Source organism: Arvicanthis niloticus, chromosome 1 (genome assembly GCF_011762505.2).
Source record: "Arvicanthis niloticus isolate mArvNil1 chromosome 1, mArvNil1.pat.X, whole genome shotgun sequence".
Lineage (NCBI taxonomy): Eukaryota > Metazoa > Chordata > Mammalia > Rodentia > Muridae > Arvicanthis > Arvicanthis niloticus.
The window spans coordinates 88,458,719-88,472,253 of NC_047658.1; the positions used below are offsets into that span (position 1 = coordinate 88,458,719).

Genomic DNA, 13,535 nt, shown 5'->3' on the forward strand with positions numbered 1-13,535 from the left:
TGCTGGGGTTAACCTCAGGGCCTTGCTCATTCTCTTGAGCTATGTCTTTATAGTATGTTGCAAACTCATGCAAGAATGTATGTGAAAGCATGAAGATGTAGGGATGGTGGGGTTAGGATAGGGTAGGTTCCTTGTAAGTCAAGAACAGAGCAGAGCAGGCCTTGCAGAGCAGCCGAGTGCTCAGTGAGCATTGGGTCCTCTTGAATGTGATGTCAGAGATAAGAATGGTCCTTCCTTTGAAACTACCTTACAAATTTCATTTTAAAATCCATCTTTGAGATAGTTCTTGCATTTACTTTTTGGGAAACACATTAGAATTCAATCCTAATACATTAGAGACTTGTCTCTTGGGAACAATACCAGAGCACAGTCACTAACAGAAACAGATGGTACATGTACCCAGTACTCTGCTCTCCTAAATGGAGTTAGTACTTGCTCCTTTCTGCCATCTGGTTCAAAAGTTCATTTACTTTGCCTAAGCTGGTAGTTTCAAAATTAGAGGATTTGTCTCTTGAGGTTCATAGGAGGTTCATTTTGGAGATGATGAGTTCATAGGCTCTATGAGGCCATGTGTTTGAAAGGGAATGAGGGGAACTGGAGAGATGACTCAGTGGCTAAGAGTGCTGTTCCTTCCCATCACCCACACTGGACAGATCACAACAACCTGTCACCCAGCTTCAGAGAATCTGTTGTCCTCTTTTGGCTTCCATGGTCACATACCCAGACAAATGCACACACATGAATAAAAAATAAAATAAAAAATTCAAACAATAAACCATCTGATCAAAACACTGCTGTGTATGCCACAATTTTATTCCTTTTGTGTATGTAAATTGCAAACACACACGCACATATATATGTATATATACACACATATGTATACACACACATATATATATACACACAGTGTGTGTACGTGCACACAGTAGTGCATGCAAATAAAATGAGGTTATCCACTTCTTCCTCTCCAGTTTTTGGAACATATCAGGATTTGAACACTGATTTGAGCCACAAATTTAAGACTCTTCCAAAGAGACTTTGAAGTGTGTGAAGACTATATCTGTGTTTTAAGAGTGTGTGCCATTTACATTTAGCAACTGTACTAGATAATACACAGTGATTAAGTTAATGAGCAGTATGTGCTTGTTGGTACTTATATTCAAAAAACAACCCATGTCAAACCACCCCCCACCCCACCCCTCTTTTTTCTGAGACAGTGTTTTTCTGTTAACAGCCCTGGCTGTTCTGGAACTTGATCTATAGATCAGGCTGGCCTCAAATTCAGAAATCCACCTGCCTCTGCTTTCTTAGTGTTAGGATTAAAGGCATGCGCCACCATGCCTGGTTCAGGTCACCTTAGTGAGATAGTGAGGACCTTGCTGTATCAGACTCTCCTTTCAAGCTCACTAGGTCTGAGTTCTTTGGCACCACACTGACATCTAGAGTCAGTTGTCTGCATTCCTGAGGCATTTTCTGATAGGCTTTGGGTTTGCTCTGTTTATAGTCTTCCTCTAGTCTCTTTAGTATTGTTTTGTTGGTGGTACAACCTAAGTTGTTTTGTGTAGCTCAGCTGGAGAATGTTTACTGCCCACTGCTCCATTACAGTATCAGAAGAAATCACTTTTGTTCCAAGATACTGTTTACAATGAGTTTCTCTTACTCAGAAGTTGCTCTTCTCCTCCTCCTTTTGTCCTTCTCACTTGATTCTAATTAGTTTGATCATTTCTACAGCTCAGGAAGGTATTTATTCCCCCTCAGAACTGATCTGTGGTTTAACTTGAAGCCTTCTCCCAGTTAACAGCCATCACATATCTAGTATGTTGGGTGGACTGACAAGATACACATGATAACAGTTTTTAAAAACTGTTAAGATGAAGTTTTTCTTTAAAATGAGGCTTTTTAGACTGTTCCTGGAAAATTGGAAAAAAGGTGTCCAGTTGAGTTTTCTTGAGATTTTCATATTCTGTAGTTATAGTTAGTGACAGCTACTTCTGCTCTGCCTTCTGGTGTGGTTGGCTGTTTTTCCACTTGTGTTGTCCTTTTCTTTTGGTGGTGGTGGTTGTTTTTGAGACAAGATATTGTATTACTGACCTCAGGTTCATCCTATACTCAGGGATGACCTTGAACTTCTGACTATACTGCCTGTAACTTTGCTGAGTTTATGTGGTGCTGGGGATCAAAGCTAGGACTTTGTGTCCCCTAGGCAAGCACTCTGCCAACTGAGCTACACCCCAGCTCTCTTTGATGTTGTCTTGATTGCTGTATGTCCATTCATACTGCCATAGATTCTGGAGTTGCACTGTCAGTGGTTTCAGTAAAAAGTAAGCACATCTATGGTCTTCCAGGGCTGGGGAGTGCTTTTCTGTTTTCGTAAGTGCCGTCTTGCTCCTGTGACAGTAAACAGGGGTCTGTGTAAGGTTATGCTACCAGTGGTGTCATCCTACAGCCACATAGGAGCTGCTTTGTAACTATGCAGTTTTTGGTCTTGTGTATACTTAGAATCATTTTCCTGTGTTTTATGTGTGTACACACACATAGACACATGCATGCCCGAGTGTATGTGTGCTCATGTATGTGTGTGTGTAAGCACTTGTTTCTGTTTGAATTTTCAGTTTTGTGTAAGCATTTGCACTCCCACCCTTTGTTTTAGTGTTGTGTGTGTGGTCTATTGACACAGAATATCATGTAGCCCCTTTTGAACTTACTGAGAGGCTCGGGACCACATTGAGCTTTAGATCCTTTGCTTTCACCCTGTAAATACTGGGGTTCCAGGTCCATGTACCATGCTCATCTTGGTTTAGTTTGTTTCTGAAATAGGGCTCAGGGTCTTGCTATGCAGCCCAAGCTGGCCTTGAGCTGGTAATTTTGCCTTAGCCTCCCAAGTGCTAGGGTGATGACCATCATGCCTAACTCTTCTAGTTATTGTAAAAGTCTGGTTACCATTTTTCCTTTTAAAAGTCAGTGTCTCACTACATAAGCCTGGCTAGCTTGCAAGTTGCAATGTAGATGAAGTTGGCCTCATTTTTTCAGAGATGTGCCTGCCTCTGCCTCCCAAGTGCTGGGATCAAAGGCGTGTGCCTACGCACCTAGCTCTATTTTTGCTCTATTATTTTCTTTAGAGTAGTATGTGGGAACTAAAATAAAATCTGTCTTGATGTTATTGTCAAATCTTTAACTAGGAACTTTAAAGCTTTTAGTTCCAGTCTTGCTTCAGATGACTTACTTTTGTTGAAAAAGTACCTAGGAGTCAGAGGCAGGCATGTCTTTGTGACTTTCAGGCCAGCCTGGTCTACCTAGTAAGTTGCCAGCCAGCTAGGACTATACAGGGAGACCCTATTTCAAAGAAATAAGATAAAATAAGCCCTGGCTTCAATAGGAAAAATTGTGAATCAGTAGTTTTCATCTTTATGCATTTTTTTTATATCACAGGAGGATGAGTTTAGTATGTGGATGATATTCTCTCTTGGTTAAAAAAGGTTAGATTTTAGTTTTAAAAACTGGATTTTGGGATGGAACCCAGGGCCTTAATAAATACTGGGCAGGTGCTCTGCCACTGAGCCAGATCCCTGGCTTGTGAAAAGCCTGACATTATCTAGGCCCTTAAAAAAAGGACAAAGAAGTCACACTTCATTGTCATCATCTTGTTGTATTTACCTCTTTCCTAGTGGTCAGTTCTCTGTGTACATTGTTATAGAAGGCTTATCATTCTTGCCATGCATTATGGAACAGGTCTCTTTAAAGTAGCATGCCCTAGGGAATCCTGACTGTGGCTGAGAATCACTGTGTCGGGAACTTACCCAGTCCCAAAGCTAGCAAGATGCTGCCTTTGTAACACTGGCAAATTTATTTGTCCCTTTCTGGTAACAAGTAGTTCTTAGTCTGATAGCACCTTGCTTATGTTGAAAATGCTGTTTCCAGATTACTAACTGTTGAAAGTTATATTAAATGTCCTTTGTCATGCTTTTGGTGAAACTGTGGTTCTGGTAAACACACTTTGAGAAAGAGTCTACTAAAGGAAAACTTGATTATTGATAGCTTGTTGGCAGCATACTCTTTTCAGTGATAGATGCTGTTTTATACTTACAGGTTGATGATTTGTTTCCACATATCTCTTATGGTATAATTCTTGAGCAATTTCCTGAAAGATACGCCGAGCACTCTTCTGCAAAATCAAAAGGAAACATTTGTCTTTCAGGAGCATGCGTTCTGTCTTCATTGCAGGGGATTCAGCTGTAGGACCCCTCTACAACCACACAGCTCCTTAGCTCTGAGTACATTTAGTAGAATTTATGGCTGAGAACTGTCAGGTTAGGATGGCAGCTTCCTGCCCAGATGATGGCTGAGGATCCTAACCGGAATTAGGAGCCTCCAAGATGGAAGTTCTTACTGTGTTGTTCTCTGGGCTTCCTAACACAATTTACCATTGAACTGGATCCCACCCATTATAGTATAAAAAAACCTCGCAGTACCTTTTTTGAGTCTTCCTTGGTTTCTCTGCTTCTTCGACTGTTAGATTTTGACTGCCAAAAATAAGAAAATCCGTGAGCATTTTGTGTCTTATGCTGAAAGAGGACTGAGCTGGTGCACTGTTTGAGTGGCACACATTAGGTAACTTTGATAATATTTTAGGTGCTTTTAATTAACAAATGAATTTAACAACTTAAATGGATGTTTGTTATAGCATACAAACAAATTTTAATAAATATTTATACCCCAACTTTTTAACATATATACAGACCAAGATACTCTTTTGGTACATTTAGTTTTAAATGTTTTTAAGGCAATTTCTAGTTAACTTCTCATTAACTATTTCTGTTCTTAAAAGATTGTCCTTCAGGTTTTCCTAGATAATAGAAACCCATCCTCTCCCCAATCCTCACCCTTGCAGCAGAAAGCTGACACAGGTGCTTTCTAGAATAGTTCTAGAATAGTGTGAATGTTGTCTGACTAATAGTCTCACTGGTGAAGGAACAAGGCGTCTGCTGCAGCCCCTTCTGAGGTGGAGGCCCCTGAAGTTGTGGGCCAGATATTTCTGAGGTGGACAGATGAAAATAACCTCTGTATGGTAACATTGGAGGTGAGGGTATTTGACTTACTTTGAGGAAGACTATGTAGATCACACACACACCGATGATGTAGACAGAGAGCAGTGCCAAGAGCACTATCAGGAGACTGTGCACCTCCTTGCTGAAAAGTCTTTCTTCATGGTGGAAACACAAAGGGACAGTCACTGTTGAAGCATGCTCCTGCAGATGTCTGTGAAGCATCACTCAAGTGACATTTACAGAGGGAGCCTGAACTTGGTGTCCTTGCCCCTCCCAGCAACATCTACCTGGGGTTCTGTGAGTAGAAGATGCTCAAGAATGTGATAGAATCAGTTCAGTGGTCTTTAAATGTGTTAGACCAGAAATGCTTCTTCATAACATAAAAATGCTATAAAAAAATTAAGTTGAAGAGCAAGGTTTAGTGGCCTACACTTTAATGTCAGCACTTGCATGGCAGAGGCAGATAGACTCTTAGTTGGAGGCCAGGCTGCTTTACATAGTAGGTTCCAATATAGCCAGAGCTACATAGTAAGACTGTCACAGACAGACAGACAGACAGACAGACAGACAGACAGAGTTGGACATCTGTTGTAATGCTAAGGATCACCTGTTGTGTTTTGAATTTTTTCCTCCCTTCCTCATGGTACCATACTGCTGATGGAACCTCCTGCCTCACACATGCTTAAGCCATCTACCACTGATCTACATTCAGCCCAAGAATTACTTTTTATGAACATAACATAACTACATAGACATTGAAATTTCCTTTTGTTAGAAGTGATGAAGAAGAGTCTTTTGGTACAGTGTGGATATTTTCATGTGTATTGTTGATGCAACTGTTAAAAGCTAACTAGTGCTGTTTGATAAAAACTGGAGGAGGCTATCTGTTGAGGATCTTAGAGCCAGCTCCTTGCTTTAAAGGCAGTTGCTCTGTGTGACATGTGTATTTCTTTGTGAAACCATCCAAGGAGAAATACTGAACCCATTTTCATATTCAGAATTCACTGTTTGGGCAGGAAGTGACCTGTGTTCAAAGAGAGGATTAAGTAACCTGTGTGCCTTTCAGTACTGATTATGTGAAACATGAAAATACAGTTAGATACAAAAGTATTTTCCACCAACCAATAGTTTTAGCTAAATATCCCATAGGTCCTGTCCCATGGACTCAGTTTATACAATGCACATTTTTTTAAAATTTGTAAAACATCACAAATTTTTGCTCAGATCAGGTTTAAAAACTTTATCTCATAAACACAAATTATGATATAAATCTGGTAGTATACTTTAGCCCCCAGCATTATCTTGATACAAGCTGCCAGTTTCTAGTCCCTTCCTGATTGATTCCATCTAGTGTCCACAGACACAGAAGCAGTAGTAGCTTTTTCAGTTCTTTCTCCATCCCCAGACTTATATTCATGAGAGGTGAGTAAGCACTCTTCTTTCCTGTGCTGCAGTGTTTAGGTGTAACACAGGGAGACCTGTATATGTAGCATCTAGGTGTAACACAGGGAGACCAGTGTGTACAGTGTCTAGTCCAGTGTGTGCAGTGTCTAGTTGTAACACAGGGAGACCAATGTGTGCAATGTCTAAGCATTAGAGGGAGACTTGTGCTGCAGTGTCTAGGTATAACCCAGGGAGGTGTGTGTGTGTGTGGTGTCTAGGTGTAGGGAGACCTTTGTGTGCTGTTTTTAGGTGTAAACACAGGAGAACTGTGTGTGCAGTATGTAGGTGTAACACAGGGAGATATATGTGTCTTACTGCTTTCTCAGAAACTGGCTTAGCATTGAACCAGCTAGAAAATCACTCTGTAAGAGAAGCAGAAATGACCAGTTAAATTGGACTCTGAAAAGATAAAGGGAATTAAACACAAATTTGGAGAGAAGCCAACAGTAGATCCTTGTACATTATTATTATGCCTGGATATTAGAAGAAAAACTGTTGGCTCTGGCTTCTTGAAAATATTCCTGACAATCCCTCATTCAAATGAGGGACTCAAACCTACCTAAAAACCAGCAGTAATTTCACCAAGCCAACCCTTGAGTAGTCTGAGAAAGACATTTCAAAGAGACACATGCCTGTGGTGCCAGCTCCTTGGGATGCTGAGGCAAGAGGAGGACTTGGGCCAAGAGTTCAAAGCCAGCTTAGAACAGTACAGCAAGAATTGATTTAAAGGTAAAAAATAGTGAACAACAACAAAACTAGAGAAAAAGCTTCACATGATCATGAAACTAACACCAACAGATGTGATGTAGCCCTGTGGACTGACCTCTTACAACCAAAGTAGTCCCGTTTCCAGTCTGTTTAGCTCTTGGTTCCTTTTCATTGGGAAATGCTATTCCACAGATGTAAATTGCACTGTCATTTGGAGACAGCCTATTAACAGTGAGGGAGATTCGGTTCTGGTCCAGGGTTTCTTTCACTGTGAACTTGTCTGCCTCATTTCTGCATCCATCCAAGCACAGAGCTTCAGGCTGGTGAGTGCCACAGCGAAACCACAAACTTTTTGGTTGCACTGGAGCGCATCCAATTGCAGAAAAGGTACACTCCATGGTGACAGCCTCAGAATTGTAGTCCACCTCTAGGTAACCTGGTTGTAGCACAGACACAGTACAGGCACCCAGCACACCTGTGAGGAAGCACATGTGTGTTGAGGGGTTTGATGTTGTTGCTTCTTGCCACTGTTGAGCCAGGGACCAGTCAGTTGGTGTTTCTTGTCCTACTCCCATTAAAAACAAGACTATAAAGACAACAGGTATCCTTGCCTGTGTTAATTCATTGTTGTACTACCCCGTGGTTTTTGGCATGCCATCTGGCTACCTGAGGACAACCTCGGAGGTATACCTGTGATCAGTGTGGCTATTGGAGGTAGTGTGCCTGAAGCCAGAAGTACACACAGTGCTGACAAGCGTTTCCTTGATCTTAGGCCACTCCTTTAATCTTGAAGAGCCTGTGTCCTCCTCTGCACTCCTTGCTGTGGTGTGTGATTGAGCACATGAGCCCTGGCAGGTTTTCTGCCTGTTGGGGGCTGGGCTGCCTAGAGATGAATCTGGTGTCCATTTGGAAATTAGGATAACAGGAAGGATATACTTATGAGAAAATGCAGCCCTGGCTTAGCCCATGGCCTCCCCAACTATTGTAGAGCTGAGGCCAGGGAGTCAGTCCCCTGTGCATTTGTTGTATTTGACTTATTGTATTGTAACAAGGAGATGACAGACTGGAGCTGGAATCCACCTGTGATTGTAGTTCAGAGTTCTGCCTGGCCTTCCTATCATGGTGTGTGGGGATGTTGCTCCCTTGTGCAGTTAATGTAGAGTTCAGGTGTGATGAGGCCCAAGCCACAGTTTTTACAGGAAAGCAGCTGTTACCGCTGCCTCTCTGCCTTTACTACTCGCCACTCTGTGGAGGTGCTTGGAGCTTGAGTCTGCATCTTGACCTTCTAGTCCAAGACATGATGGAAAATCACTCAGGTGCTTCTTAATTGAAGTCTCCTTAGACCCTTTTTGGGGCAAGGGACACCACATGAAAAGCGGTATTTGGTTGAAGCAGATGTGAGTTTTTAGTTTGACTTCTGCCTAGATGTATAGGCCAAATGGTCTCAAAAAGAATGGGCCAAATGGTCTTACTTATCCTACTCTGCTCCCGAGAATGGGGGAAACATCCAAATCCTCTGATGTTGTATTCACTTAGCAGTGGGTCTCAGCCTTCCTAACGCTGCGACCCTTAATACACTTCCTCGTGTTGTGGGGACCCCACCCATAGAATTATTTCATTGTAATTTTACTACTGTTGCGAACTGTAATGTAATATATGATATTACAGGGTCTGATATTCGACTTCAGAGGAGTTACAACCAGCAAGTTGAGAACTGCTGATCTAGGGGCCATGGTTCTTTTTCACTTAAAGTTGTGTCTTGTAGGTTCCCACCCAGAGCAGCAGAGGCAGTAAAGTTAGTCACCGTTTTGTTTGTTTGTTTGTTTTTGAGAGTTTGTTCTCACATTTCCCCTTGAGCATTGTGTGTCTTGAGGTAAGCTGAGGCTCTGTGCTGACTGGCTGAGAGGAGCTAGTCAGCTGGGAGTAAGTACCACCTAGCTTTTTGTATGCCAGGAGGTCCAGCCAAGGGGAGTGGGCTCACACTAGCCTGTTGACTGCAGCTCTGCTCTGCCTAGCCTAGGCATAGCTCCTTAGAAGTCCAGGGGCTGCTCTGCAGACTTGAAATAGATTGGTCCTGTCATTCCTACATGCAGACAGAACCCCAGTCTCAGTTGGCTTTCAGTTGAAGATTTAAAAGCTAAACTAACTGGGCTGGAGAGATGGTTCAGCAGTTCAGAGCACTAACCGCTCTTCCAGAGGTCCTGAGTTCAATTCCCAGCAACCACATAGTGGCTCACAACCATCTGTAATGGGATCTGATGCTGTCTTCTGGTGTGTCTGAGGACAGCAGCAGTGTACCCACACATACGAAATAAACAAATCTTTAAAAAAAAAAAAAAAAAAAGGAAACCAGCCTTTAACACAGTAAGAAATACTTGCAATTTGGGAATTTCCTCTCACAGTCTTTGTTGGGGAAACTGAACAGGCCAGGGGAGGGGACAGCGCTGTCCCTTCCCCCTCCAGTTGAGCAATATTAGTGAAAAAGAGAAGTCTGGATAGTGTCTCACTAAAGCCCTCTCCTGTGAAGTTTTTCTTTTAGGAATTTCTAGGTTCTGTAGGGTTTTGTTTGTTTCTTTGTTTGTTTGTTTGTTTTAAATCAGTTTCCACTGAAAATGTTGAAAGTTTAGCTTAGTGGAGGAAATAAAATCACCGTACTTCTTTTTTAAAAAACTGTTAGAAAATAAGTAGAGAACTTACTCTGGATACCTTGAGCTTGTTTTGTGTGTGCTTATGTGTGTCAGCCTGTTCAGGTGTGTATACTTGTCTGTGGGCATGCGGCATGAATGTGTGTGGAGGCCCGAGGACAACCTCAGTTGTGTTCTTTGCAGTTCTTTACTTTTGTTTTCCCAGAGAGGGTCTCACTGGTTGAATAGGCCAGGGAGCCCTGGGGCACTGCCTCCCCATCACTGAGGTGGTAAGTGTGTGCCACCAGGCCTGACTTTTTTACATTGTTCTAGTAATCATTCGTAGGCCCCTCTGCTTGCATAGCAAGCACTTTACTGAGTCATATCCCCAGCTCCAACATCTCCTATTACTACTGTTAGCATCAGAAGCTAACAATTACTACTACTACTGTTAGCATTATTTTTATTTGTTTGTTTTTGTTTGTTTATTTTTTTTTTGTTTTTTGGGTTTTTTTTTGTTTGTTTTTTTTTTTGTTTTTTGAGACAGGGTTTCTCTGTGTAGGTAGCCCTGGCTGTCCTGGAGCTTGCTCTGTAGACCAGGCTAGCTTCAAACTTAGAATCCTCCTGCCTCTGCCTCCTGAGTGCTGGGTTTGTGCCACCACTGCCCTGCCCAATGTTTATTATTATAGAAAATGTCAAACATATGCAAAAGTAGCTACGTAGCAAGGCAGACCCACCCTTGCCTGGCTTTACCTTGGTCTTGTTTCAGGTCTCCTCACTGTCTCATCTAGTCACTCCTTTGTAATTATATCTGCAAACATTTCATAATAGAGCTGGGAAAAAAAAGCTTTTCTCTAATGCCAACAAAGCACTGTACAAAACTAGTGTATAGTCATTACAGACAATGGAGTAGTATAAGACATCACCTTGGTCTTTTAGCCAGAAGACCTACTGTTAACATTTAGGTATAATTCACTCACTCCTCCTCCTCTTGCCCCGTCTCCCCTCCCTCTGCATTTCTCCTTTCCCTTTCTTTTGTATTCTAGAGAGTGAACACAGACCCTCGCATATGCTAGGTAAATGGCCCACCACTAGGCTACTTACTGTACCATGTATTTCTTTACAGATGAGAAAAAAATTTCAAAAGAGTGTTTGCTCCATTTCTTGCCCTGCAATCCAGATTTTGTGGACAAATCTTAGATAATTTAAACTATGATGAAAGAAATAGCTTTTATGGAGCTAGAGCAGGTACAGATAGAATTTAAAGATTAGTTCTATTATCAGGTGGCTTTTCTCTAGGAAAGTTACAGTTTTACAACCAAGTTCTTTTCAGCCTTTAGAAAGTTTTAAGCTAATATTGTGCAGTGTACAGTAGTCCAGAGCTTGCCTGTGTGGGAATTGACTGAGTGACTAGCACAAGTGGTCCAGAGCAGATTCTTTTTGGAAAGCAGCACAGCAACCAAGGGCTATGCTTTAGTACCTAGTTCTGTAAGAAGAGACCCACCACCATACTGCTGCCTTCTTAGGTTATCTGCTAAGAGCTTAGAGTATACATAGAAGGCAGGAAGCAGCAGTCACTTAATGAGAAGGAAAGCTCAACCTCCTTACCGACATGGAAAAGGATCAGGCTGATTTCTAGCCGGAGGCCACTCCCGCTTGTGCTCACAGGGCCCATCTCTGGTGCATGTGCCTTCTTTTCCACTTTTCTCTTGTCAGAAAGGAAGAAGTAAAGAGAGGAACTCATATTAAGGAAGCACAAGCAGGAACTTATAGAAATTGTGTAAGCATGGTTTGTAATAAGTTTCACCATTTAAAGTTGAGATTTCAGTCTAGCATGTGTGTATATTAGAAACTGTCATGGGCATTTGGTACTCTCTGGGGAGGTTGCAGGAAGTCATGTGCTCCTCAAGCAGTGCCATTCTAGAGTGTTCTTATTGATATGCTCCACTGTGGAGTGCCTCTCAGGGCCAGACACTACTAGACAGGAGCAGCAGCAAGAGGCCGTGCTTCCTGTAGGCCTAGGAGAAAAAACCAGGGAGTGACCAGTGCATCCGGTGTGGTGAAGAACTACACAGCTGCTGTTAAGCCTGTGCGCCTGGCTTGAATTCAAAGATTTCTTAGTGTTGACAAGCAAAGTGGGTATGTCTCTTGGTGTTTGTTTTAGGTCTGAGTCACACATAGCACCCCTTCTCCCCCAGCCTCTACTAGTCAGGCAGTTCTTTGTAAGTAGCAGGAACTCAGGCTGATCAAGCAAAAAGAGACTTGTTAACAGGACTTGAAGTGGCTTTTGGAGTTTTAGAAGGCCTGGAGAACCATGTGAACTGAGGTCAGAAGGAGCTTGATCTGTTTCCTGTGTGCTCTTGTCACCTGCTGGTGCTGGATCGCCTTAGCATCGGAAGCCTCCCTGTGAGTTTCGTGGCATGTCACCATAGCCTCTAAGAGCACTCCATGTCCAAACGTACTTTTGGTTTTGTCTGTTTGTAGTTAGGGTGTGGCTTGTAGGGAACAAACCTTGCCTGCTTCCCACACCCCAGGCTCCTAATGCACATAGGCTTGGAAGTAATTGACAGATGACTTAGGGAATGGGTCAGCTTCTCTTGAAAAGCACATGTGTTTCTGTGAATTGAAATTCCTCATGAGCCTATTTTAATTTTCAGCCAGGCAACTTCTAGACAGGAAGTTGCGTAAGTGTACATGATCTTGTATATCCAAACCGCTTTTCAAATACTAGTGGTTACTCTGTGACCCCATGTTCAATATTCCCTGACTAGTTTCTGAGCCACAAAAGCAGCCCAGTCAGTGTTGGCTCTGGATGCAGACAGCCTGGGAGCTTCACTTTGGGTAAGGTCTGTCACTCCTTCCAGCCTCTGTCCACTTGCCTAGAAGAGAGTGGAGCTGTTCAGAGATGGCGCATCCAGGGCATCAGTACCTGGGACTATAGCTTTCCCTGCACTTCCCTCTTTTAGTGAGTCATTGTTCAAGAATTTAACTTAATGTTTTTATTTGTTCTAGTAGGTGGCAAGTGGGAGAAACCATCAGAAATTCTGGAAATCAAGGGACAGAATTGGGAAGAGCAAGTGAATAGCCTGCCTGAGGTGTTCAGGAAAGCTGGCTTTGTCATCGAAGCTTTCACTAGACTGCCATACCTGTGTGAAGGCGACATGTACAATGACTACTATGTTCTGGATGACGCTGTCTTTGTTCTCAGACCAGTATAAACATGTGCAGGCCCAAGTCTTCAGAGTCACCCCTGGAATCTGCCCTCCAGAAGAGGAGATGCATCCAGTGATGTGAGGGGGACCTCTGGGGACTATCATTCTCAGTATCATGTAGGAATTTAAAAAGCCAAAATACTAATTCTTTCTTTGTAGTGTGTAAGGGAGTGTTTTTAAAAACAAAACCCAACTCTTTGTGTATTTTTAATCAACTCTTTACTCAGAATCACGCTCCAATGCAGGTCACTCTCCAATTATGATGGAAGATATTTTTTATACTTAATTGCTGTAGGGACTCATTCCCAGACAAAGCAATAGTCATGTCATGGAACCGATAAATGGATTGTTTTTAATAAATGAAGACTGGCAATAAAGCTGTCCGTTCAATTCCAAATATTGGTTATAAAGTAGAACCATTGATAACTTTCATGTTTAGAAACTCCTTCTCTTACTATTCAAAAAATGTTTTTAATCATGCTAATAAACGTTTTTGGAGACGA

General features: G+C 42.3%; 2 protein-coding genes across 7 annotated transcripts in view; one reads left to right on the top strand and one right to left on the bottom strand.

The window, feature by feature from the left end:
• Window positions 1-11,558, bottom strand: part of Igsf6 (immunoglobulin superfamily member 6) — a 29,644-nt gene extending 18,086 nt beyond the window's left edge. The window contains exons 1-6 of one of the 2 annotated variants that reach the window (XM_034512544.2): window positions 11,429-11,558; window positions 7,312-7,671; window positions 5,097-5,200; window positions 4,470-4,520; window positions 4,085-4,162; window positions 779-2,388 (exon numbers count right to left, since the gene is read on the bottom strand). In XM_034512544.2, coding sequence (XP_034368435.2) covers window positions 2,332-2,388; window positions 4,085-4,162; window positions 4,470-4,520; window positions 5,097-5,200; window positions 7,312-7,671; window positions 11,429-11,495 — 717 coding nt within the window. In that variant the 5' untranslated portion in view covers window positions 11,496-11,558 and the 3' untranslated portion in view covers window positions 779-2,331. Of the gene's footprint in view, window positions 1-778; window positions 2,389-4,084; window positions 4,163-4,469; window positions 4,521-5,096; window positions 5,201-7,311; window positions 7,672-11,428 lie in introns of those variants that run through there. The other variant, XM_076942055.1, reaches the window with a different exon arrangement.
• Window positions 1-13,535, top strand: part of Mettl9 (methyltransferase 9, His-X-His N1(pi)-histidine) — a 40,832-nt gene extending 27,297 nt beyond the window's left edge. For 3 of the 5 annotated variants that reach the window (XM_034512529.2, XM_076942042.1, XM_076942039.1), the window contains one exon: window positions 12,833-13,535. In XM_034512529.2, coding sequence (XP_034368420.1) covers window positions 12,833-13,038 — 206 coding nt within the window. In that variant the 3' untranslated portion in view covers window positions 13,039-13,535. The remainder of the gene's footprint in view (window positions 1-12,832) is intronic. The other 2 variants (XM_076942047.1, XM_034512537.2) reach the window with 1 other exon arrangement.